Source organism: Mastomys coucha, unplaced genomic scaffold (assembly GCF_008632895.1).
Source record: "Mastomys coucha isolate ucsf_1 unplaced genomic scaffold, UCSF_Mcou_1 pScaffold22, whole genome shotgun sequence".
In the NCBI taxonomy this organism is placed as follows: Eukaryota; Metazoa; Chordata; class Mammalia; order Rodentia; family Muridae; genus Mastomys; species Mastomys coucha.
Window position 1 is genome coordinate 187,514,503 of NW_022196905.1, and position 22,627 is coordinate 187,537,129.

Genomic DNA, 22,627 nt, shown 5'->3' on the forward strand with positions numbered 1-22,627 from the left:
GTGGGAGAATTGGGTTCTGATGCTGGCAAGTGACCTTGGTTTGTGTTGTTTATTTTCTTACGCTTGCCCCCTGCCATCTGGTTAACACTAGTGCTACCTGCCCTTGCTAAATCTGACTGGAGCCTGTCCTTCCTGTGATCCTGGTTGTATCAGAACTCCTCAGAGTCAAACAGTCTCTGTGATCCTGTGATTCTGGGATCCTGGGATCCTGGGCTTGTTAGATCACTTGGAAGTGTGGCTTTCTCTGTATGTTGTGGGACTGGCTGCAGACCAAGGTCTGCTCAGAACACTAACCCGGACAGACCGGAAGGAACCCAAGTCACTGGGCTGGCGGAGTTCCTGTGTGCCTGGTCCCGCTGGACCCAGTAACTCCCAGTGTTGGGATAGATGTTGGTTCCTTCTCACCTCTGATCCTGGGTGTGTCAGAGTGCCTGGGAGTTGAGCTTCCTCTGGGTGTAGTGGGACTGGCTGCAGAGCATGCGCCCAAGGTCTGCTCTGGACCCCAGCCCAGACAGACCAGAAGGAACCCAAGTTACTGGGCTGGCAAAGTTCCTGTGTGCCTGGTCCTGCTGGACCCAGTTACTCCCAGATGTTGGTTCCTGCTCACCTCTAATCCCAGGTGTGTCAGAGAGCCTGGGAGTGGAGCTTCCTCTGGTGTTGTGGGACTGGCTGTGGAACTTGTGCCCTAGGTCTGCTCTCTGATCCTGGGTGTGTCAGCATGCTTGGGAGTAGAGCTTCCTCTGGGTGTAGTGGGACTGGCTGCAGAGCATGCGCCCAAGGTCTGCTCTGGATCCCAGCCCAGACAGGCCGGAAGGAACCCAAGTCACTGGGCTGGAGAAGTTCCTGTGTGCCTGGTCCTGCTACCAGCTGGTTTTTACAGCAGAGATTATCTCTCATTTGGGGGCTGATCCCTAATTTGCCTCAGGCTTCAGTGTCTTCCCCCTCATCCTGCAGGCTCTAAGCTCAGCAGTCTCTTGAATTCACGTATGATACCTATGAATGTCTTACCTTCCGGAGAAATCTATGATTGGACTGAGGGTACAGTACATTCCAGAAGAGAACACTGCTTCAGACATGAGTTTGAAGGTGGATTGTACTTAGATCTGACTGCAAGGTGAGACGCGTAGTAAGTAGTTGAAGCCAGATATGCCTAGGACTCAAAACTAGGAAATAAAATACTAGAGAGAACTGGTTTCTCATCGCTGGAAATAGGTATTTGGGCAAGTGGGTGGACGGCCAACAAGCATGAAATCATGGGACTCTGTGGCATGAACTTCAGTTATTCAGCAGGACTGAGTCATTCCTATGTGTTCACAAAGAGAATCATCTGGTCACCATGAACTGAAAATGAGGCAGATCTCGTTGAAACTACCGGCAACAGAAGGCAGAGGCCTGGCAGGTTTACACACTGTCCACAGAGGCTGTAAGGCTGAAGCAGAGGGAGGAAGATTCAAGCTCCAGGCCAGCCTGAGCTAGCTAGAGAACCTTTTAATAGACATCTAGAGACATAAGAGTTCCGAGAGCCTCTTTCTAACACCGGGAACTAAAGTGTAACTCTTTATCACACTGTTCAGGGTTTTCAAGGACTGGGTGAGAATATTGCAATCTATGACCTTGCCATATACTATTAGCACTCTCTCCCTTTATCCCCTCTCTGTCTCTCCTTCTCTGTCACACACAAAAGCAATACAAAATAATAATAAGAATACAATCAGTTGTATACATGTCATGTATGGGGTCTGTAGTATACACAAACATAAATGTTTCCTGAGGTCCTTTCTGGAGCACACGTGCAACCTGGTTAGAAGCTTGCTAATGTCAGTGTGCCTAGACCTCCCATGTCACAGCGAAGAAGTTACTTTTTGTTTGTAAAGTCTTTTGTCTTATAAAATTCTGGTGAAGTTCTGAAATTCTGTTAGTTAATAAATGTATGAAGACTAAGCCATAGAAGGCCACCACTCATGTTTTAGCATGACTGAGTATCTGTTACTTGCTTTCTTATGTTCAAGTGCTGAGGGGCTGGGAAGTCACAGCATAAGAGGAAGGGGGATTGATGGCTATGGGGTGGTTTGGGATAATTTGATGGAGACAGGCTTAGGCAAGGGAGTGGTAAAGCCAGAGATCACTGTGGAGAGGATGGACAACTAGTGAGATGCCATCACAATTCCAGTGGAAAATATCTTGAGTCCCAGAAGTCATTGCAGCCAGGAATGGAAGACTTCTGATGGAGGAAGAGAGATTTCTTCCATTTTGACAGAGGTTCTTCTCATAAAGGAAATATGGTTTCCTATTGTAGCATATTCAGGGAAAAGATATCTGTCCTCATCATGATAAAAACAGTCATAGGAGACCTGAGGGTATAGGTTAAGATAAGCTAGGTTATAAGTCACGGGCTATTTGCTTTTTTTACATTTATTTTTTACTTTTTGAGACAATGTACTGCTAAGTTTCACAGGATGACCTGGAGTTTACTATATAGCTCAGGCTGGACTCAAACTAAACAGCTTCATGCCTCATCTTTATGAGTGTTTAAGTTAAGACATATGCCACTGAGTCTAGGTCACAGGTCATTGGAACAATGGCTGCAGTTATGACTTGCCATCTCATTTAGCTGAAAGTCTGGAAATGATCGGCTCCATGGATCTTTAATCCAGAAACACAATGACATTAAGTCCCTGATCCAGCTTACATAATTCCACTTTTCTTCACAAGGTCACAAAATAGTTGCTGCAGTTCCAAGATACACAACTGCTCCCAACACCCCAAAGCAGGAAAGAAGTGGTGTGGGTTTTAGTTGCACATTATCCACTGTTATGGAATAGGGCTATATATTTTTAAACTAGAGGTAGAAGTAGGTATGGGTAACTCTTAAGATTACAGAAAGCAGGTGGGGAGGACCTTTCCATAAGAAAAGGTGTGTAATTATGATGACAGTCTTAAAAGACACCTACATACCCAAGTAGTTCTTGTAATGACATTTTGTTAACTACACTGACATCTGCCTGTAGGTTTATAGTTTTCAAAACCCTCTTTAATAAGAGTTCTCAAATGTTTTAACCGCCTTTCTAGCTGACCACTCAAAGGTAGAGGAGAAAAGATGTGTTATCGGACAGTGGGGATGAGGGCTTGTTTAGAAGACGTCCTTTGTGTCAGTTCCAATCTCTGTTGTCAGGATACCAGAACATCAGCAGTGCAGTTCAAAAGATGTCACCAAACACAAATCAGCAACAACAGCAAGATCCAGCAGAAACCACCAGACCTCCCCCAAATCGACGCAAATCAGCGGGAATGAGCAAACCAGATGGAATGTCAAGAGAAGTTCTCTGCTGTGTCTTTCTCAACAAAGTGAAGAGCGGCAAAGACACAAGACCAACAAAGCTTAGCATGGCTAGCCATGCAAGCCTCCATCCCTGTCTGTTGGGCCCTACTCATGCTCTCTCCAAACATCACATATCCTCTTACGGGTTTGTTTCAGCAAAACATCCCATGAGTCTGCTTCAGGAAGCCATCATATGACACAGCCAGAAATTTCCACTTCATCTACCCCTGTGTAGAAACCACTAACAACTTCCCCTTAGGTCTCATCAATCAACTGGTTGATATGGCTAGAAAATTCCTACCTGGGGTCTGATTTGGTTCTGAGATACGCTAAACTTCAGAATAGGAAACCACCATCGTGAAACTAAAAACATGCAGAAGCTGGAATCAAAGACAGGGTCATCAAAACAACAAAGAAGAAATAAGACATACTACACCTTTTCCCAGGACAATAGCAATTCGCTCTAGGAAGCCTGGGACCATTTGAAAATGCCTCCTCCTGCCCTTAGCTTTGTGTCCTACCTATCTTCCCAGACACTCGGGGAGCTGAGACATGTTCCCCTGGATGAAACTGGAAAATGAATAAGTTCTGTTATATGGTTATGTACATTACATTACATATTACCGTTGTATGGATCACACACACACACTAAGATATTAAAAACTAGAGTCAACCAGTTAACAAGGATGCTCCATTATTTCATGATGTGGATTTAGGAACAAAGAAAATCTCATAAAACAAAACAAAAATCCATACCATGAACAACTACATGAACAGTTATTAAAAATATATAGTTAGGGCTGGAGGTGTAGCTCAGTGTGTAGACTGATTCCCCTATTATGCAGAAACCCTTAGGTTCCATCCCAGCACCACATGAACTGGCCATTTTAGCACACACTAGTCTCTGACCTTTTTGCCTGCTCTTCGGACTCTTTTCCTCCTGTTAGGTTGCCATGTCAACTTTAGTGTGAAAGTTTTTGCTTTATCTTATTGTCTTCTATTTTGTCATTACTGGTTGTTATCTCGTAGTAGCCTGTTCTTTTCTAGTGAGAGACAGAAATGGAGCAGGTCCAGAGGGGAGGGGTGGTAGGGAGGAGCTGTGTGAAGTGGAAGGAGGGATCACTATAATCAGGATATAGTGCATGAAAAAAGATCTATTGTCAATAACAATTTTAAAGAGATGGAGTTCTTAAGTCTGAAGAGGTGAGATGAGATAAAATATAAAATACTTCATATAAAAAGGAGAGATACAGAATCAAATCTTTTGTCCATCCTGGTAGGCTTGTAATAAAGCAATGTGATGGTGGGGGCTAACAAACAGAGGCAGGAGGATTACAAGTACATGACTTTTTTCTCTAGGCTACAGAAAGCAAGACTCTGCCTTTAAAATAAAAAGAATAAGATGAAAGAGGCCTTGGGGATATAACTCAGTACATCTCTACTAGCTCAGGGGTAAAGCTATGATCTGATTGAGTTCCCAGTACTGTAGCAAAGAAAAAGAAAGAAACCAAATCTTTACTGTGAGTAATGTTACAATGATCCTCTAAGAATTGGGGGAGGGGAGGAAATCCTGTTATAACTATAACTATAAACAGGATTTCTTGTACCAGTTCACTAACTAGAGAAAATCTTCTTCTGTATTTTTTAAACTTGCTTAAACTAACATCCAAAGCATTGTGTTTCATTGTGGCATCTTCATACATATGTGACATTATACTTTGTTCCATCCGTCCTTCCCTTCTGTCCTCTACCTTCCTAGCTGGTTCCCCTTCTCCTTTCAAATGTTTTCACATCACATGTTTTCTGCCACCCTCCCACCCTTTTAAAATTTCTTCCTTCCTCTCATGATCCCCTTTCTGGTTTAATGGCTGTCTTGGTTGCTGTTTTGTTGCTGTGATGAAAACAACTTAAGGAATAAAGGGATGATTTTAGCTCACAGTTATGGGTTATTATCCATCAAGGAGACATCTAGGCCTCAGGAGCTTAAAGAAGTGTGTCACAATGTCAGAAATAGAATGATAAGCACAGGCATGCTAGCACTCAGATCACCTTTTCCACTCTTATGCAGTCTAGTACTCCCTGCCTAGGGAATGGGTACTGCCCACAGTGGTCAGGTCTTCATATAGCTATTAATGTAATGAGATAATCCCTATAAGCATACTTAGAAGCCCATCTCTCAGGTTATTCTAGGTTGTGTCAACCTGACATTTAAAACGAACTCTGTGACAGACAGACAGACAGACACACACACACACACACACACACACACACACAATTTTAAATCTAAGTCCACACATGAGAGAAACCATGAAGTGTTTCACTTAAACCATGAAGCTTATTTCACTTAAAATTATTTCCAGATCCATTCATTTTCTTGCGGATGTAGAAATTATAAAATCATCTCATAAACCTTTAAATAATGAACAAATGAGGGAGGAAACTGTGCCAGGGTCATGAAAAAGCTAAGTGAAACCCCAACTATGTACAAAAGGGTTTCAATAACATCCTGGGATATTAAGTCATTTAGTATTTTTCAAATAGTAAAGATATCAAGAACTTTTTATTTTGAGATTTTGAGTCAACAACAATAACAACAATGGCTATCTTGAATCAAGTACCTCCTAGCAGGTAATTATCTTCAATCAGCCCTGTAAACAGTCAGCAGAATTCCTGGGGTGTCCTACCTCTGTCAAAATCCTTTCTAGCCTTCAAGTCCTAGCTGAAGCCCCCCCCCCCCATCCCTTGATACACTCAGTGGGTTCTATCTGTCTTCATTTGGGACTTTCCTAAAACCTTAAATAGTTTGGCTGGACACCATATTGACCTGCTTCTGGACTCTCTGTTCTGGAGCGAAGGCTCCTAGAGAATAGGTTTGTGAGCTTTGTCTTTCCCCAGGAAGGGTATGTACCACCATATAGCAGAGCTTCAGCACTTCACCTTATAGGTTGGTAAACAAGGAAAGGAGGCTAAGTCAAGCCTTCAATGTCCACTAATTCTAAATAGCTCTAGGAAAGATTTCAGCAGGGAAAGGTGCTAGAATGCTGAGTGGAAATTCTACCTTCACCGAACCCCACATTAAGCAGGATGTGTCAGCTAACCCAATCCCCATCCAATTCTATCAAGGTCAGACTTCTGTGCCTTGCCCTGGAGAGCATCTACTGAGCTGAAGAAAGCAAAATGGGAGCAAGGTCCTGGGAAAGGCAGGGAGAGCAGTGGTGATCATCTGGATGCGTGGGTCAGGTCAAACAAGTGGAGCAAGCAGAGGCTCGGGCACCTACAGGAGGCCCGTGTCTGCCTACAGAGGAAAGAGTTGCTTTGAACACCAGCAAAGGGTGTGACACGCCAGGCTCAATTCTAAAGCCTGTAGCTGAAGAGAAGTTAGGCAGAGCTGGGGAAATCGAGACAGCCCGGGAAATCAATACTTGGGGAAATCAAGACTGCCTGGGAAGCATGGCTTCTGAGTGATTATGGCAGCTGTTGTGGTATTGTCCAGGCCCAACTAATTGAGCTCCAGAAGGTCAAATGTACAAGGCTGGAAGCAGCTTGCTCTCCACAGAGACTGGGGTGGCACGTGGAAGCTGTCTGGAAGTTCATTCCTCCCCACTACCTCAGGTCCCTGTGCCCCTGCCCCCTTCCTCCTCCCCTTCAAAATGATCAAGAAAGAGTGATCCCTGGTCCACTTAACGTGTCTCTCCAACACTTTGCTCCTCCTCAGCTTCTCTTGATCCCTGCTGACAATGCTCTCAGGCACTTTTTTTCCTGTGTCAGGGATCAAGCTCTGCAGCAGAAGACTCTCCACAGTCAGACCAGGGGGCCAAGGCTGATCAATTAAGTCCTGTTTGAAAAGATAGAAACAGAATAATTGTTAGGAGAGCTCTTGCGAGTGGGGTATGGTGCACACATGCCTACATTTAAGAGTGCTGCTCTCCAGGGTGTCCTGGGGACCTGAGATGGGAAGCTATTCTGGTTAACACTTTTAAAAAGCAGTAGTATAAAAGCTAAGGAAATGGTGCTGGGTGACTGTCTTAGGGTGTTACTGCTGTGAAGAGACACCAAGACCGAGGCAACTCTTATAAAGGACAACATTTAATTGGAGCTGGCTTTCAGGTTCAGAGGTTCAGTCCATTATCAAGGTGGGAGCTTAGCAACATCCAAGTAGATGTGGGGGCTGGAGGAGCTGAGAGTTCTACATCTTCATTCAAAGACAGACAGAAGACTGGCTTCCAGGCAGCCAGGACTAGGGTCTTAAAGCCCATGTCCACAGTGACATACCTACTCCAACAAGGCCACACCTCAAAATAGTACCACTCCCTGGACCAAACATATTCAAACCACCATAGTGACTTTACTTCAGATATGAAAAAAATGCCTCTCCATCTCAGACAGGGCACTGAAAACAGATCAAAGCAGTAGTTCTGTGAACTATCCAGTTTGCTGGTGGTGCTGACATGAGAACTGATCACCTGTTACTGACACAGCACAGGTGACTCAAGGCAGCTGCATGCCTGGAAAGTCCACTCTCATTTGAGTAAGGGCTCACAGTAGCCCCGTAGCCCCGTGAACCACTCGCCAACAGTTGAGCCCCGCCAACAATCTCCGCTGGCCCAGTAGTCATCACCTGCTTCTACAACCAACCTTGGAGAGGTTTTGTTTGGTTTCTTTATGAATCTTCCAACTCTCTGAGCATCTTAGCCTTGTAAGTGTGCCTAGCTTCTGGAGTCTTACCAGCTCCACTCTTCCCTGTAGGAAGAAATGCTTCGATTTGGAGGTGGTTGTTACAGAATTGTTACATGGTTAATAAGGGAAAGCATAACTCCTTCTCAATGCTACCACAGGCCCAAGAGCAGCCCGAGTCTGGGCTGCTGTCAGATCACAGGTGTTTTACACCAGTGCCTCATGGGACTTGGACATTATTGTTTCTCTTCTCCACTTGGAGATGACACTTTGTAACTCTAGTTTCCCTCTGTCCTCAGGAAGAGGAAGGTACTTGTGCACTGGCCTAGGAAAAGATACTATATTTATTTTTTTAAAATTAGAGTTCTAATGCATGTTAAGTAGGTTTCACATTTTATTTATGTTAATGTAATTTCTATAGCATCCTTTTCCCCACACCAAGATTTTGTTTTTAATAACTTGAGGAGAAAAAACTTATACTTGTAGTGGTTTTGCTAGTCTGCTTTCTGTTACTATGGCAAAATAACTGAGGCCATCAGCTATAAAGGACAAAAAGGTTTACTTTGGCTCTTGAGAAAGCTGACTGCTCAGTTGTTCTTTGGCTCAAAGCTGATTTTATGCTCTATTTTCCATCAGTGAAGCTTTGAGTGCTTTTTGGAATGGGCTTTCTCAAACTGTACCCAGAGCCACATGAAAAACACATGTTCTGACCTTGGGACAGTAGTCAACAAAAACAAGGCCTGTCCTCCCAAAATGATAAATTGCCATTTAATGATGCTGGGTGAATGGGCTCCAGTACATCTACAGAATGCAGACATCTAAGAGTGGAATATAGGACATGTTCAGGAAAGTCTATATCCAGCCTGGCTTCTGAGCCACTAGTACGAATTAGTGAATGTTCTCTTCTACAGTTGGTCACCACAGCTGTGGCCTCCATGGGAAGAAAAACATAGAACCAACAACCAGAGGGAGGACACAGTGAGGCCCCACTTCAGACCCTCTGGTCAGAGAGAGTATCCATCCCGATCACAGGTCCACATCTTCAGAATTCTGGGATGCAGGGCAGGCACAGAAGCCAGATGTCACGCCCTCAGCTACTCACCTTCTGCCTTCTCAGGGATGTGCTCCTCTGAGACTTGGCAATCAGTCAGGAGCAAACAGGTGAAGCAGACATCCTAATGCATTCCAAAACCACAGTGCAGAGTGAGTGAAAGGGATCCATGGGAGCAAGAATCCTGCCTGTGTGCAAGCAGAAAACAACAAATCTACACTGCTAGGGCTGCTCCTCCTCCACCTCCTGCTCTCCCTCCTCCTCCTCCTCCTCCTCTTCCTCCTTCTTCCCCTTTCATCCTTCCCTCCTTCCACCTTCATGATCACTCCCAACCTGGCACTTCTAGCCATTCTTTTATCCACTGCATATTACTACAAAGGAGTCCTGAACACTGGAATTTGAAGAAACAGTCTCCAGGCAAGGCCTGAACAAACCTCCCTTACTGGTTTCTGATTTAAACATTACTTTTTCTTATTATTCTAAGGTTGATTGAAACAAAGCCCTATCTAGAAACTGCCATGTCTTATCACTTTTCCTCTGGCACCTCATAGAGTCAGCACATCATAGCTGTCAGGATGATGGGCTAGAAATGGAGTGCAGGCACCAATGGAAGAAACCAAGTCCAAATATAAAACCCTCCCTCACCCATTTTCCCCTGAGGTTCCCTTGCATGGTGCTGGCAATTTCTAGTTCCTCCACACTGGAAATGATCAGAGGGTTGAGTGGTGTGTGGTGGGAGTCTTCCTGTCTACTGCATCTACTCATGTGCAAGGCAGGGGGCGGTGGGGGTGCAGGACACAAGAAGTGCTGGGGAGATCACACTGTGTGAGGATCCTTGACTTTTACACATAGTGTTAAGTGCAGAGCCACCAACTGGCTCTGGTTTGCTTGTGGCTGGACCAGTTTTAAAACTGAAGTCTTGAATCTCACAAGCCTCCGTGGGCCACTAACTGGGACAGCTGGTGGCTTTCCTGGATTGGCACTTCCTTAGATGAAAGTAAAAACCCTTATTCCTGGTGTGCTGTGCAGGTTGCTTTCTTCTGGTCTTGTTCTATATGAAGTCAGCAGTGTAAGAGAGTCCTGGACTTCACCTGGCACATGCCTTTAATCCCAGCACTTGGGAGGCAAAGGTACTCGGATTTCTGAGTTCGAGGCCAGCCTGGTCTACAAAGTGAGTTCCAGGACAGCCAGGGCTACAAACCCTGTCTTGAAAAAAACAAAACAAAACAAAACAAAATAACAACAACATCAAAAAAGAGTCCTGGACATCCGTCTCAGAGCCTTCTCAGGGTCAAGCCTTGTACTAGCAGTGTCCCGAGGGTCCTGACATGGAGGAGAAGCTGTGTGATATCTGTTCCTTGTGATTGGCTTCTTGTTGTAGCCTCCTCATTGTGGCCCCCTCTCCTGCAGTCATGAAAGTGTGTGTGTGTGTGTGTGTGTGTGTGTGTGTGTGTGTGTTTCTTGCCTTTGGCCAGATCTAAAGGATCAGGTTACCTCCCTGGGTGTCACTAAGTGGTATTATGTGGGAGTCTGTAGTAGGGGTCTGAATAGGATCAATTCCTCAACCAGAAGCCTTAAGACCCCAACACTAGAATTGCCCACACTGGAATCAGAGAGCTGTGGTGTACATATGTGTGCCTTGAGAAGAGGATGCGCGTACAATATAAAGATACCAAAACTCACAGCTTTGAAATGAAAGGTGTGTTTACATATCACCTGGTTCACCCATTTTTCTTTAAAGAATTAGTTCCCTCCTTACATGATCTGTTCATTATTATCATTTATATCAGCAAAAATAGCTTTTTTTGGGGGGTTCCCCATCTCTGGGGCAACTTGTCATTTTAGTAAACAATGGTGATTTATTTGTGATTTGGCAATTCCCCAGTTACCTTCAGGTCTGAGGTTACTGTTGTATTTCTTTGTGCAATAAGAAATGGTAGCTTTTAGAATGCAGTTTTTAAGTTAACTGGTCTATCTTCATCCCTTGGCTGTGGGGAATAGACACACCACAGGGCTCATCACAAGTGCGATTCAAAAAATCGAAGCATTCCACATAGGGCTTCCAGATCCCTGCCTTGAAGACAGAAAACAGGAAAAGCAACAGATTAAGTTAGCTGATGAAGCTAAATTGGAATGTGTTTGTGTTCCTCACCACAGCCTGCGAAAAAACAAAACCCCCAGAAAGCAGTATGATAAGTACGTTCATAAAGTGTGTCCATGGAAAAATATAAGCTCCAGCTGGAAGAGGAGGGACAAGGCATGATGGAAAGCCGGGAAACAGAGAGCCAGTGAAAAAGCAGTCTTTAGACAGCAGAAAGGCCCGGAGCGATTTATGGGGTGAGGGCAGATAAGGGGTGCAATGAGCTCCAGCTACACAAGCCCAAGAGGCTTCAACCACATAATCAGAGTACCTCAACCCACAGCTAGTAGCATCTGGTGACCAGAACAGCAACTGACTGAGCACCTACTGTGTGCTGGGTACTTAACACACAGTCATCTCATCCTTCCAAATGCTACAAGGTGAGTGTCAAGCACCCTTATATCCAACAAGGGACGTGAAATGCAGAGAAGTTATGTAACTTCTAACTGGGATCAGAGAACTGGAGAGGAGAGAGTTAATTTCAGCTCCATCGTCAATCCAAGTCCAGGCTCACCTCTTTCTACCCAGTATGGTGGAGAAAACCCCGGGCATGGGCATGGGAAGACACTTCATGGTCCAGTTTCTCCAGGAGTTCTGCGTCTGTGGGCTGGTGGAACTCGCATGATGATTGACAGATGGACCCAAGTTCCAGGTCTGGCATTGCCTCCGAATAACTGTGGGACTCTGAGAGTTTCTATCTGTGCTTGTAACTACAAATAACAAAGGAAGGGATTGTCCTATCTTTTATCCACTCACTTACCAGGTGCAAGCCCTCTCTCTCCATGATTTGCCTGATAAGGCTAGGATTCTCACCATTTGACTTAAGTTCATTAGAACGAATCCTAGGATTCAGGAAAGTGCTATACTTCTTTCTGTGCCATAGGAATTTGAATTGCAAATGGTAAAAGACAGGATTGTCCAAGGTAGGATGCTCTGATGAGTGTAAACACCAGGAGTGGCCCTATAAATACATGATACTACATTAGCTTTGGGGTTCACCCTGTATATGGCTGGTAACTGTGTTGTTTTTTTGATTCTACTCCTGCGTGCGTCTAAAACACTTGCAGTGCTGAACTGTCAAAAACATGCGATCTGTCTGCTGCAAAGGGACTAGCATGGTGTTCAACAGGCTGCAGGCTCTGCAGGACCCACAAGAGCTTTAAGCTCCCTTTCTTACCATGACTGAGCCTCTGGAGCTAAAGGAAATGTAGTCTAGAAAACAGGGGCTTTGTTGCCCATCCCAGATGAAGAGAAGTCAAGGGAAATGAAGATGTGGGAGGCCTGGGGAAGAGAACTTTAGGAGCCATCTTCAAATGGCTAAATGCAGGAAGCCAAGGAGAATGGGTGGGGCTCTGCTCCTGAGGGTGAGGCTGGAAGGATGGCCTGGTATATGTTGTGGAAGGGGGGACTGTGTGGGCAGGGTGTGTGCTAAGTTGTCCCCTTGGGGCTCTGGTTGCTTTACTACAAAACGAGGTAACTCTACACATATCATAATTTCCAACAACCCTTCAACATCTGAGTCCCTGAATTTTCAGTTTCATCCCATGCTTGAAGTTAGAGCATACATCTCAGGCTAAGGAACTCCATGCTTGCACAAGTCTACTCATTTGCCAGGTACAAGTCCTGGCTCCACAGACTACCTACCAATACTTATGCCCGTTTTGGCTAGGATTCTCACCATCTGACTTGGGTTTGTTGAAACGAATCCTAAGACCCAGGAAGTGCTCCCCTTGTGACTGTGTCCATCTGGTGGTTCCCAAGTCCTTTGGACACATCTGGGTGGGACTTCGGAGGCACAAAGCTTCCCCCCACCTTAGAAGATCTCTGAACCATGCTTAGAAGGCTTGAATCTGGGGTGTCATTTTGTGGGGGTAAGATATTGTATCAGTTACACAGCAGGACTCGAGAGCCAGCACCTTCACCCTTTCAGGGGTTGGGGACCAGAGACAAGCACTAAAACCTAATCAGGAGATTTGCTATTTAGGTGACCACCCCTCCCACCCCAAAACTATCTAGTCCCTCAATCCAGTGGCCATTTCTGCATAGACTGTGGTATGGGAGACATGGGCTCATTATGAATAACCAACATCCCTCCTGTCATCCAGGAAATTCCAAGGGTTTTAGGAGCTCTATGGCAGGAACCTGGGATAAGAAGCAAATCTCCTTTTATGCTACAGACAAGTTCTAACATCCCTTCTATGGCTCACATGCTGTACTTAATGGTTCCAAACCTCATTACATGATAGAATTCATCTCAGGTTAAGAAAATGCACCCCCTAAGCAGAGATATTCAGGAACTCAGGAGGTTGTTGCCAAGGGTCAGAGCTACCTGAAGTAGGAAGTGGTCCAGCTGAAGCCGGATGACCCCAGACAGTGATACTGATGAGAAAATTGCCACACTGCAGTCAGTTTGCTCAGGGGTTGTAACTATCCAGGAGCAATGTGATATCATCGCCTTTGTTGATTTCAGAGTCGAGAGATGCTCCCATTTTGGATGAACAGCACGGGAAAGCGTGAAGGCTGGCAGCACGGATGGCACGGCTATGACAATGAGCTCATGGACATGAGAGGCATCTTCCTGGCCATTGGACCTGGTAGGCAAGGAGATGACTGGACACTCGTAGGCAGCCTCCCAAGGAAGCAGCTCTAATAGGGACTAACCGCGCTCACACAAGCTGGAGCTGGTTCTTTATGGACTCTCTTTACGAGCCAAGCTAAGCAAATCCAGCCGCTCTCAGAGCAACATCTTCTGCTGGCTTCCTTTCAAATGCTTCTTTGGTTTGGCAATTGTGGCCAAATACTTCTCCTTGTAAATTTTAAGTCCTGAGTACAGTGAAGAAAATGTATTCCACATGTCTGTGATTCATTTTTTACTTAATTCATTGAAGTGTTTTTTGCTTTTTTTTTCCCCCACAGCTATCTGATGTCCAGAAAGGCTTATCAGACAGCAGTTTGCTGACAGCTGTGAGTCTCAAGGTTGACACAATTGCTTCCTGGAGGCTGACTCTTAAATGGCCCTACTTTGTCTAGAAATATCCACCCCTGTGGGGTCTATTTAAAGTCCAATTAGAAGCTAGGATGTATTCAAGGTCAGGCTCGGAAGTGACCTAGACATGGACTTGGAGAATGAGCCAGAATGACGAGAGATATTTGTATAAAAGTAAATGAGCAGAGCCTTTCTTGGCCAGATTATATTCCAAGGGTCTGGAATAAAAGGCAGATGAAGAGAGTCTCTTGGGTGGTTTAATGTAATCGATGGGGCACTATGAATCTGCACACTGGAAAAATTCCCCAAGTAGTCTAATGAGCACATTGCTAGAAATATACCCTCAAACAGAGAGGGGGGAAAGAGAGAGAGAGAGAGAGAGAGAGAGAGAGAGAGAGAGAGAGAGAGAGAGAGAGAGAGAGAGAGAGAGAGAGAGAGAGAGAGAGAGAGAGAGGACACGATTGAATCAGGGATGAGGGGATGAGGGAGAAGGGAGGGACTTCCACAGCTATCAGCAGCCATCAGGTGACCAGGTCACAGCCACGCTTCTATTACTGCCCTTTCCTTTATTACACTGGTATTCCAAAGGCATATTTCGGCATGTTGATCAAAAGGCTTCTACTCAAGAAAGTCTGCACTTTTATTTCCAATTGTGTGTTGTGTACCAGTGAGATCTATGGGTAAGATCCGCTTTTCTAATCCATGTGGTGAGACCAATGATGTAACCTCACTCTTTTGTGTCTGACTTGGTTTACCTCACTTACGATAAAATAGCTGGTAAGAGGCCAAACTTGGAAAAGCCATTGGTCCAAATCCTCCACGTGTGACCCTACAAGTGATTTCCAAGTCCCAAAGTCAGCATCGGAATCAGTGAGAACATATGTTTAAAAGCATTGGAAGGGCTCCTGACACAGGTGCAAGAGATCAGAAGGTGTCAAAGTACGTTACCATTGGCCAGTGAAAGTTAGGAGCGTTACCATTGGCCAGTGAAAGTTAGGAGCGCTCTCTGTTGGCCAAGCCCAGGACTTTCAGAATTTCAATGCAAGAGGAATTAAGAATGGAGCTTTTAGGATTAGGATAACGTCATTCATCAGAATTTTCAGTCAAAAATATCACCACTTTCTTCCCCAGAAGAGGAAGGTCAGGTCAAGGCCTAACAGCTGTTTGTTGGACTGTATATGAGCAAGAGTCTCATGTGTTTTTGAAAGCATAAGCCAGTCTAGCCCCGCATCAAAAGTTCTAAGCAACTACTCAGCACTGCCCTAACTTAGAGTTAAATTCACTAGGGATGTTTTGTCCATTAACAGAGCCTCTGTCATTAGCTCCCTTCTAATGGAAAGCCCTCACTATTTTACAGAGGAACAACCCCTGATGAAAACGGACTGGGCTAATGGCGAAATGTTTCCTTGAGAGCCTCCCGCAAGCCATCACATCCCTGGCTCCAAGTTTCATGAAAGATTAAATAGCTTTAGACACTGACTGTTTACTCAGAGGAAAATTTAAGAGCGAGCCCTTTAATAGCTATCTAGCTGCAGCTGGCGGGGAAAGACGCCTCCCTCCTGATCTATTGCCTGTGCTCCTTGCTTAGGGAGGAAGCTGGGCATCATCTCCAGGCTGCCCAGATACCAACCTTGCAAGCCAGTGAGTCGGACCCAGCAGAGAGAGGGGAAAAGAGTTCTGAAGATAGCCTCTCTGTGCCTAATCCCAGTTGCTAATTTCAATCACCTAATCTTGCCCTGGAGAACTCTGCATTGGGGATATGGCAGTGGCAGGAGTCAGTGAGCGGCCGAAAGCCAGCAAGCCTCCCTCAGAGCCTCAGCTGAAGGTGGCTGGGCACAACATGAGACTTCAGAGCCTTTCCTTTTCAGTAGTTATAGTATAATACCCAAATACAATGCCCAGGTTTAGGCCCATGCGACATGCCCATGTGTAGGTCCATGCAAGTAACTTAGATCCAAATTTAGGCTCAATATCTTGGGCTAGTGGAAACTCCACTTTTCACATCAGACTAGATGTTGTTCACCTACCTGGGAATGTTCTAAACACTTGCAGTTCTTGGGTTTGGGCTCAAAATTCCACACCTTTAGAGCAGGAACCTGTAGACTAGATCAGAGAGAAATCTGATTCTCCTTACTGTTCATAGTCATAGGACACAATTTTGTCCTTCCAATCTTATTTCAAGTAAGATCCTCCTCTCTAAGACTTTTGTCAGAGCTTCATCTTCCACTGGTCAGAGAAGGGCACTTTACATGCCCCATCCCCGACACCCGGATGGGGGTGTGGCCTCCTGTGGTGGGCAGTGTGGTCTTCATAGGCAGGTCACACAGCAAGTCAGAAGGAGATCGGGAATTGCTTACGTGATTTTCAGACAGACTTCCCATTGATCTCTTAGGTTGTGGTGGGTTCAACTGACGGTGATGAGTCACCACCATCCTCATCTAATTATACAATGTGCCTTGACATTGAGAACGGCCTCTCTTATATTTTCCCATGCAGCCTTGTTCTCTTTCCTCTTCCTCTCCCCCTCCCCCTCTCCCTCTCCCTGTCTGGTTTTTACTTTGTAGCAATGCTAACCCCTATTCTCCCTTCCTCAAAAGAAAATGAACTCTCTAAGCCATTTATAAGGTGGATATTTTCAACCCAAATTTTTCTTGCAACCACTTTATTATATATATTTATTTATGGGTAATATGGCTGCCGTTTCTGGCAGAGTGACTTGGGTGCTGTTTCCCAAACCGCCTCTCTGTAGAGTGCTGGTACCTCTTCTCACTGAATTCAACTTTAATTCTCCAGAGGACGCAAAGCCCATTCCTTGAGCCATTGCTCTAGCTCTCGTACACTGAGTGGCAGGGGCTTCGGTCTACAACTCTCTTCCACAATTAGAATTCAGAGACAGGACTGGTGTCAGCACTGAACTTCCAGAAGATATTTCTGATACATTGTTTGTGTCTTTTTAAATTCAGTAAATTAAGTAGCAAAACACATGAAATGCTTGTTTTCTGAGATAGAAAATCTGACTTGGTACCTCTCAAGTTCCCTGTCTCTCCTTTAAAAAAATCATAGGTGAGCATTAGAAACACAGGTCTCTGTGGTTTACTCTGGATAAAAGCTCAACCCTGAATTCAGCCTTAATATGGCTTGGGGTATTTTGTTGGATGTTTGGGGAAGGAGATAAAAGCAAAGTTGTCCGTATACTTTGTGTTCACATTGTCATTGTTACAGTGGTTCTCAGCCTATGGGTTGTGGCCCCTTTGGGGGTCAAACAACCCTTTCACAGGGGCCCCCTAAGACCATCTAGAATATTAGAATTCACATCTCAATTCATAATTAGCAAATCTTACAGTTACAGAGTGGCAATGAAAATGCTTTTATTGTGTGTGTGTGTGTGTGTGTGTGTGTGTGTGTATGGTGGGTTGTCACCACAACATAAGGAACTGTATTAAAGGGTCACACAATTAGGAAGGTTGAGGACAACTGTTCTAAAGGAAAATGGGCTCCATATTCATTGTCTGTCCCACCAAGAAGTAACAGGCACACTGGACTAAAATCCTTCCAATTGAGTAGATGACAGATGGCCACCTTTCGTGGCCCTTAAGGATATAGTACTATGCCTAACCAGCCCCATGCTTTACACACCTGTGTTTGGTACCCAAGGCTGGCATAGATCTGGATAGAAACACAATGCCTTGTGCCTGCTCTGTCACCTGGAGTCCTTCCTGGGGTCTCAACATCAATACCAATTTTCTCATCTTCCCAGTGACTAAATTATTTTATCGGTCACCAAAAGGCCCCTAAGCAATGTTCAGTTAAGTCTCTAAATATATTGAAGACAGACAATCCTGCCACTGCTGGTGAGCTCACAGGAGCCAGGAGATTACACAGCTTCATGGGCCATCGAGACCTTGCTACAGCAGAAAGACAGAGATATTTCCAAGTGGTTGTGGGTGCTCTGGACAGCACCCTAGCTGTAAGTCTTGGCTAGCTAGAAGGTCTAAATGATGCTCATGATGTTTTGAAGGAGCCTGGGGAATCAGTCCATGTTCTCTGACCACACTGGATCCCCAGGGCTCTAAAGAAACAGAATGGCTGGAGTTGGCATATCTCTGCAGGAGCGCTCCATTGTAACAGATGCATAGGAAGCTGAGCACAAAGAATGTGTGCCTGTTGACTTGCCATTTGAAGACTATCCTCTCTGTGCTCCACACAAGAGTTCCTTCACAAGCTATAACCTTCTACATATGCTAGCTCGTTTATAGTGACTTAGCCCCAGTCATTGATGGAGCTGACTTTCCCAGAGTCCGCATGGAATTTCTCCATCTTTGAGTTGTCAGTCATCCTTTGCTGAGTGACTAGTCATGACCGTCTGCCTATCTGTTCTTGCCTTTCAGACTTCAAGTCCAACTTCAGAGCTGCTCCAATCAGATCCGTGGATGTCTACAACATCATGTGCAATGTCGCAGGCATCACCCCACTGCCCAACAATGGGTCCTGGTCTAGGGTGGTATGCATGCTGAAGGGCCAGACCAGCTCGGCTCCATCCATCCCGCTGAACATTTGTGCAATGGTCTTGGTTGTCCTCTTATACTTTGTATAGCTGGCCCTATGGCTCATTCCAAAGCAGTGTTGCAGTAAAGCCTGCCTCCAACATGGGACAGTTTTCATTTTCTTTATGAGTAATAGCTTTATTAACACAATCAAGTCCATTAAAGTTGTGAATATATTATTCTTGGATGATTCTACCCACAAAAGTCCCTTCTGAAAAAAAAAAAAGAAATTCTCATACTTTGTTTTACCTAAAAAGTTGGAAATTTTTATCTTCTCATTCACTTCACTACATAGTTTTCTGCTTTGTTTACACATCCTTACTGAAGATGAACGGTGAGAGCCGCGGTCTGCCCCTGCAATAGGCAAACATTAAAAGAATATCCCTAGTCACTCTGGACCCCTCTCATCCTGTCTTGCCTTATCGAGCAGGTTCACTGTGATCTGTCTACATCTAAGGGCTCATACATGGGGACCTGCAGTCATAATTTTGTACTTTCTTTTCTATTCCAGATAGAGATGGTCTATCTACAGGAAAGCAATATGTGTTGGCTGTTTATGCATGTGTAATGCATGGTGTTGGTTGTTTTTTTTTTTTTTTTAATAACATGATCTCAGAAAGCACATAGGCCAGTAGAGATCACAACCAATTAAAGTATCAAAAACAATTAGACAACTGGTAGAACTGGCAGAAGTCATGACTCCTCTCAAAACTTGAGAACAGAAGAGCTTCTCCCCTTCATTGAATGCCAAGTTTCAAGGTTCTATGTAACTTAACGCACCATCTCTCAGGATATAAAGCCTTGTGAACCACAGGCCCTGAACATTACCATCCACTAATCATCTGCCTGCCTGTGACCACCACCTTCCCTCAGACACTGCTACTCGTTAGCTCGTGAGTCAGGGTGCATGCCTGATATGTCAGTAATGGCTTGGAAAGGAAGCCTTAGCAGTCATAATATGAACATCAGAGATTTACCCTATCTTAGTCGGGGTTTCTATTCCTGCACAAACATCATGACCAAGAAGCAAGTTGAGGAGGAAAGGGTTTATTTAGCTTGCTTCCACATTGCTGTTTATCACCAGAGGAAGTCAGGACTGGAACTCAAGCAGGTCAGAAACCAGGAGCTGATGCAGAGACCATGGAGGGATGTTCCTTACTGGCTTGCTTCTCCTGGCTTGCTCAGCCTGCTCTCTTATAGAGCCCAAGACTTCCAGCTCAGGTATGGCAGCACCCACAAGGGGTCCTACCCCCTTGGTCACCAATTGAGAAAATGCCCCATAGCTGGGTCTCATGGAGGCACTTCCCCAACTGAAACTCCCTTCTCTGTGATAACTCCAGCCTGTGTCAAGTTGACACACAAAACCAGCCAGTACATACCCATTGTTAGGAATGGTATCAAATGCAAGTCTCATACTTCAGTAGTTCAGAAGAAAACTTGTGTAACAAGGGCTGATTGTATTTTTAAACAATTAGAAGTGTGCCTCCATAAACACACATGCACATACATATACACTTACACATAAATAAACACACATACATATGCATGCACACATGCAACCACACATGCACATACACACACATTTACACATAAACAAACACTCATACATACACATACAAATGTACACATGCATACACACATTCCATATATATGCACATGTACACACATGAACAGACACAAACATATACGTACACAGACACTTACACATAAACACATACACATGTGCACACACACACACACACACTTACAGAGTATTCCATATATGATGGTTAGACTTAGAATTTATTATCTTTTTCATGGTGAGGAAGCAGACACATTCATTGAATTTTGAATTTGTACATTTTCTCAGCCTACTGTTATGCCATGTGACATTGTCTCATAAGGCTGAACAGATGCCATGTGACATTGTCTCACGAGGCTGGCCAGAAGCAACCACAAACCACGGCTCCCAGCCAGGCACATGATCCCGGGTGAAAGCATCAATATCCTAGAGCACGGTGTGCTTCTAAAATCCGAGGGTCTGTAGAGTGGTCTATGAAATTCACGGTCACTAAATAATATTTTCAATTTATGATAGGTTTGTTGGCATGTGACCCATCATATGTTGGGGAGATTATGAATCCTGTTGCTTTGCATTTGAAATGAGTTGGCTCTAAATGGGTCACTAAAAGTGGCACTGTGTCAGGAAAAGACAAAACATCAGATTGCAGAAGGAAGCCTTTGTTAGGTGCTTGCCCTGAAAAAACAAAATAAAACAAAACAAAACTCTCAGTAGCACTGGAGTTTGGTGAAGATGAAGTTGCTGTAGTGTCTCGAGAGCAAAAGATCACTGCTTAAAAAACATGCTGAGTTTATCCTCACAAAAGATTTCTAAGAATTTAGGTAATGTGCCTTTAAAGCTGTGACAAACCATGGAATCAAGTGGGAAGGAGGCAAATTAGTCTTTGTTGTGTGGTTGAAAGCAAATTAGTGCTTTCAGAACACTGATAGGAGCTGTTGAAACAGACATCTATTGTTCAAAGTTTTCTTTTCCCTTCAAGAATGGTGTTTTGTTGAATTCCAGGAAGCGAGTTTGACTTCCTTTTTAGAAGAAGGATTTCTGAGACACATTCAAGTTATTAAATTAAAAACAAATAGTCAACATCATGAGGGAGTAAGATTGGACACAATGTTGCATCTTTCTTTCAGGTTCTTTCCTTCGCCCATCGTTAGGCATCCTTAGGTTATATGACAAAACCTCAGATATCTACCTAATGACGTATAATTTCTCCACAAGTAATGTTAAATAAACGAATGAGAAAAAGATACCAAAAGAATCTTGTGTAGAGGCAAATAATGCAATTTAGGGTTAAAAAAAAAGTCTTTGCCTAAGAATAATGCATAGATTCTGATGACATAATTAATTGGATGAAATTATTTTCCTTTCACTTTTGCTTTAAAGATTGAATTTTTTCTCCAGTTAACATTTCCCACCCGGCGGTGGTGGCGCACACCTTTGATCCCAGCACTTGGGAGGCAGACGCAGGCAGATTTCTGAGTTCAATGCCAGCCTGGTCTACAAAGTGAGCTCCAGGACAGCCAGGGCTATACAGAGAAACCCTGTCTCAAATAACAACAAAAAAAAAAAACAAAAAAAACAAAAAACAAAACAAAACAAAACAAAAAAACCAACAACAACAACAACAAAAAAACCCCACATTTCCCACTCACTATTAACCCTGCATAGCCTCTGAGAGACAGTATGTTCCTGGTGCCACCGCTGTAGATGTCAAATGCTCTCTAAACGTGATGTGTTCAGTAGAAGTAAGATGTACTAGGAATATGCACACACATGCTTCCTCTTTAAGTTTCCTGAGACTTTCCTGCTAAGCCCAGGAGGAAGATAACTGGTTGGACCTACCACAGAGAAATGAAAGGGATGGTCTTTAAATTAAAGATGAGACCAAGGGCTACTTTCTCTACCCATGTGCCTCACCTCCAGGATCCAATTTAATTAAGTTCTAAAGACCTAACCATAAACTACAAAAGGTCCAGGGAATTCTTGCAAGCCTAGAAGAGTCTTAAATTATAAAGGCCCAATTCTCTTCACTTTAAAAGAAACTTTGGCAATCCATATCAGATCTGAGTTCAACCACAGACAGTACTTTGCAACCACTCCCAGGGTTGCAGAGATGGGGCTTCAGACAATACTTGTAAGTCATAATAATGAATGTTTGGGCTTGCTCCAAAGAGAAGTGGGGTTTGCTCAATCCTGGATTATCTGAATCCTCGAAGAGCTATTTCATAATTAGCCAGTTCTCCTGGGGCTCATCAGCTGACATTGGCCACTGACCAACTCCATATGGATCAAGCTTCCATCCCTCCAACACCAAAGACGAGGTCTCGAAGCTCTTGAGGAGGAAGAAACTTGTAG

The 22,627-nt window shown here is 44.3% G+C and overlaps 1 protein-coding gene across 1 annotated transcript in view; it reads left to right on the plus strand.

Annotated features, from left to right (window-relative positions):
• The window catches only part of Enpp6 (ectonucleotide pyrophosphatase/phosphodiesterase 6), a 112,828-nt gene extending 93,718 nt beyond the window's left edge, over positions 1-19,110 (plus strand). Inside the window, exons 7-8 of the mRNA XM_031342886.1 lie at positions 13,655-13,778; positions 18,559-19,110. Coding sequence (XP_031198746.1) covers positions 13,655-13,778; positions 18,559-18,764 — 330 coding nt within the window. The 3' untranslated portion in view covers positions 18,765-19,110. The remainder of the gene's footprint in view (positions 1-13,654; positions 13,779-18,558) is intronic.
• The last annotated feature ends 3,517 nt before the right edge of the window (positions 19,111-22,627 follow it).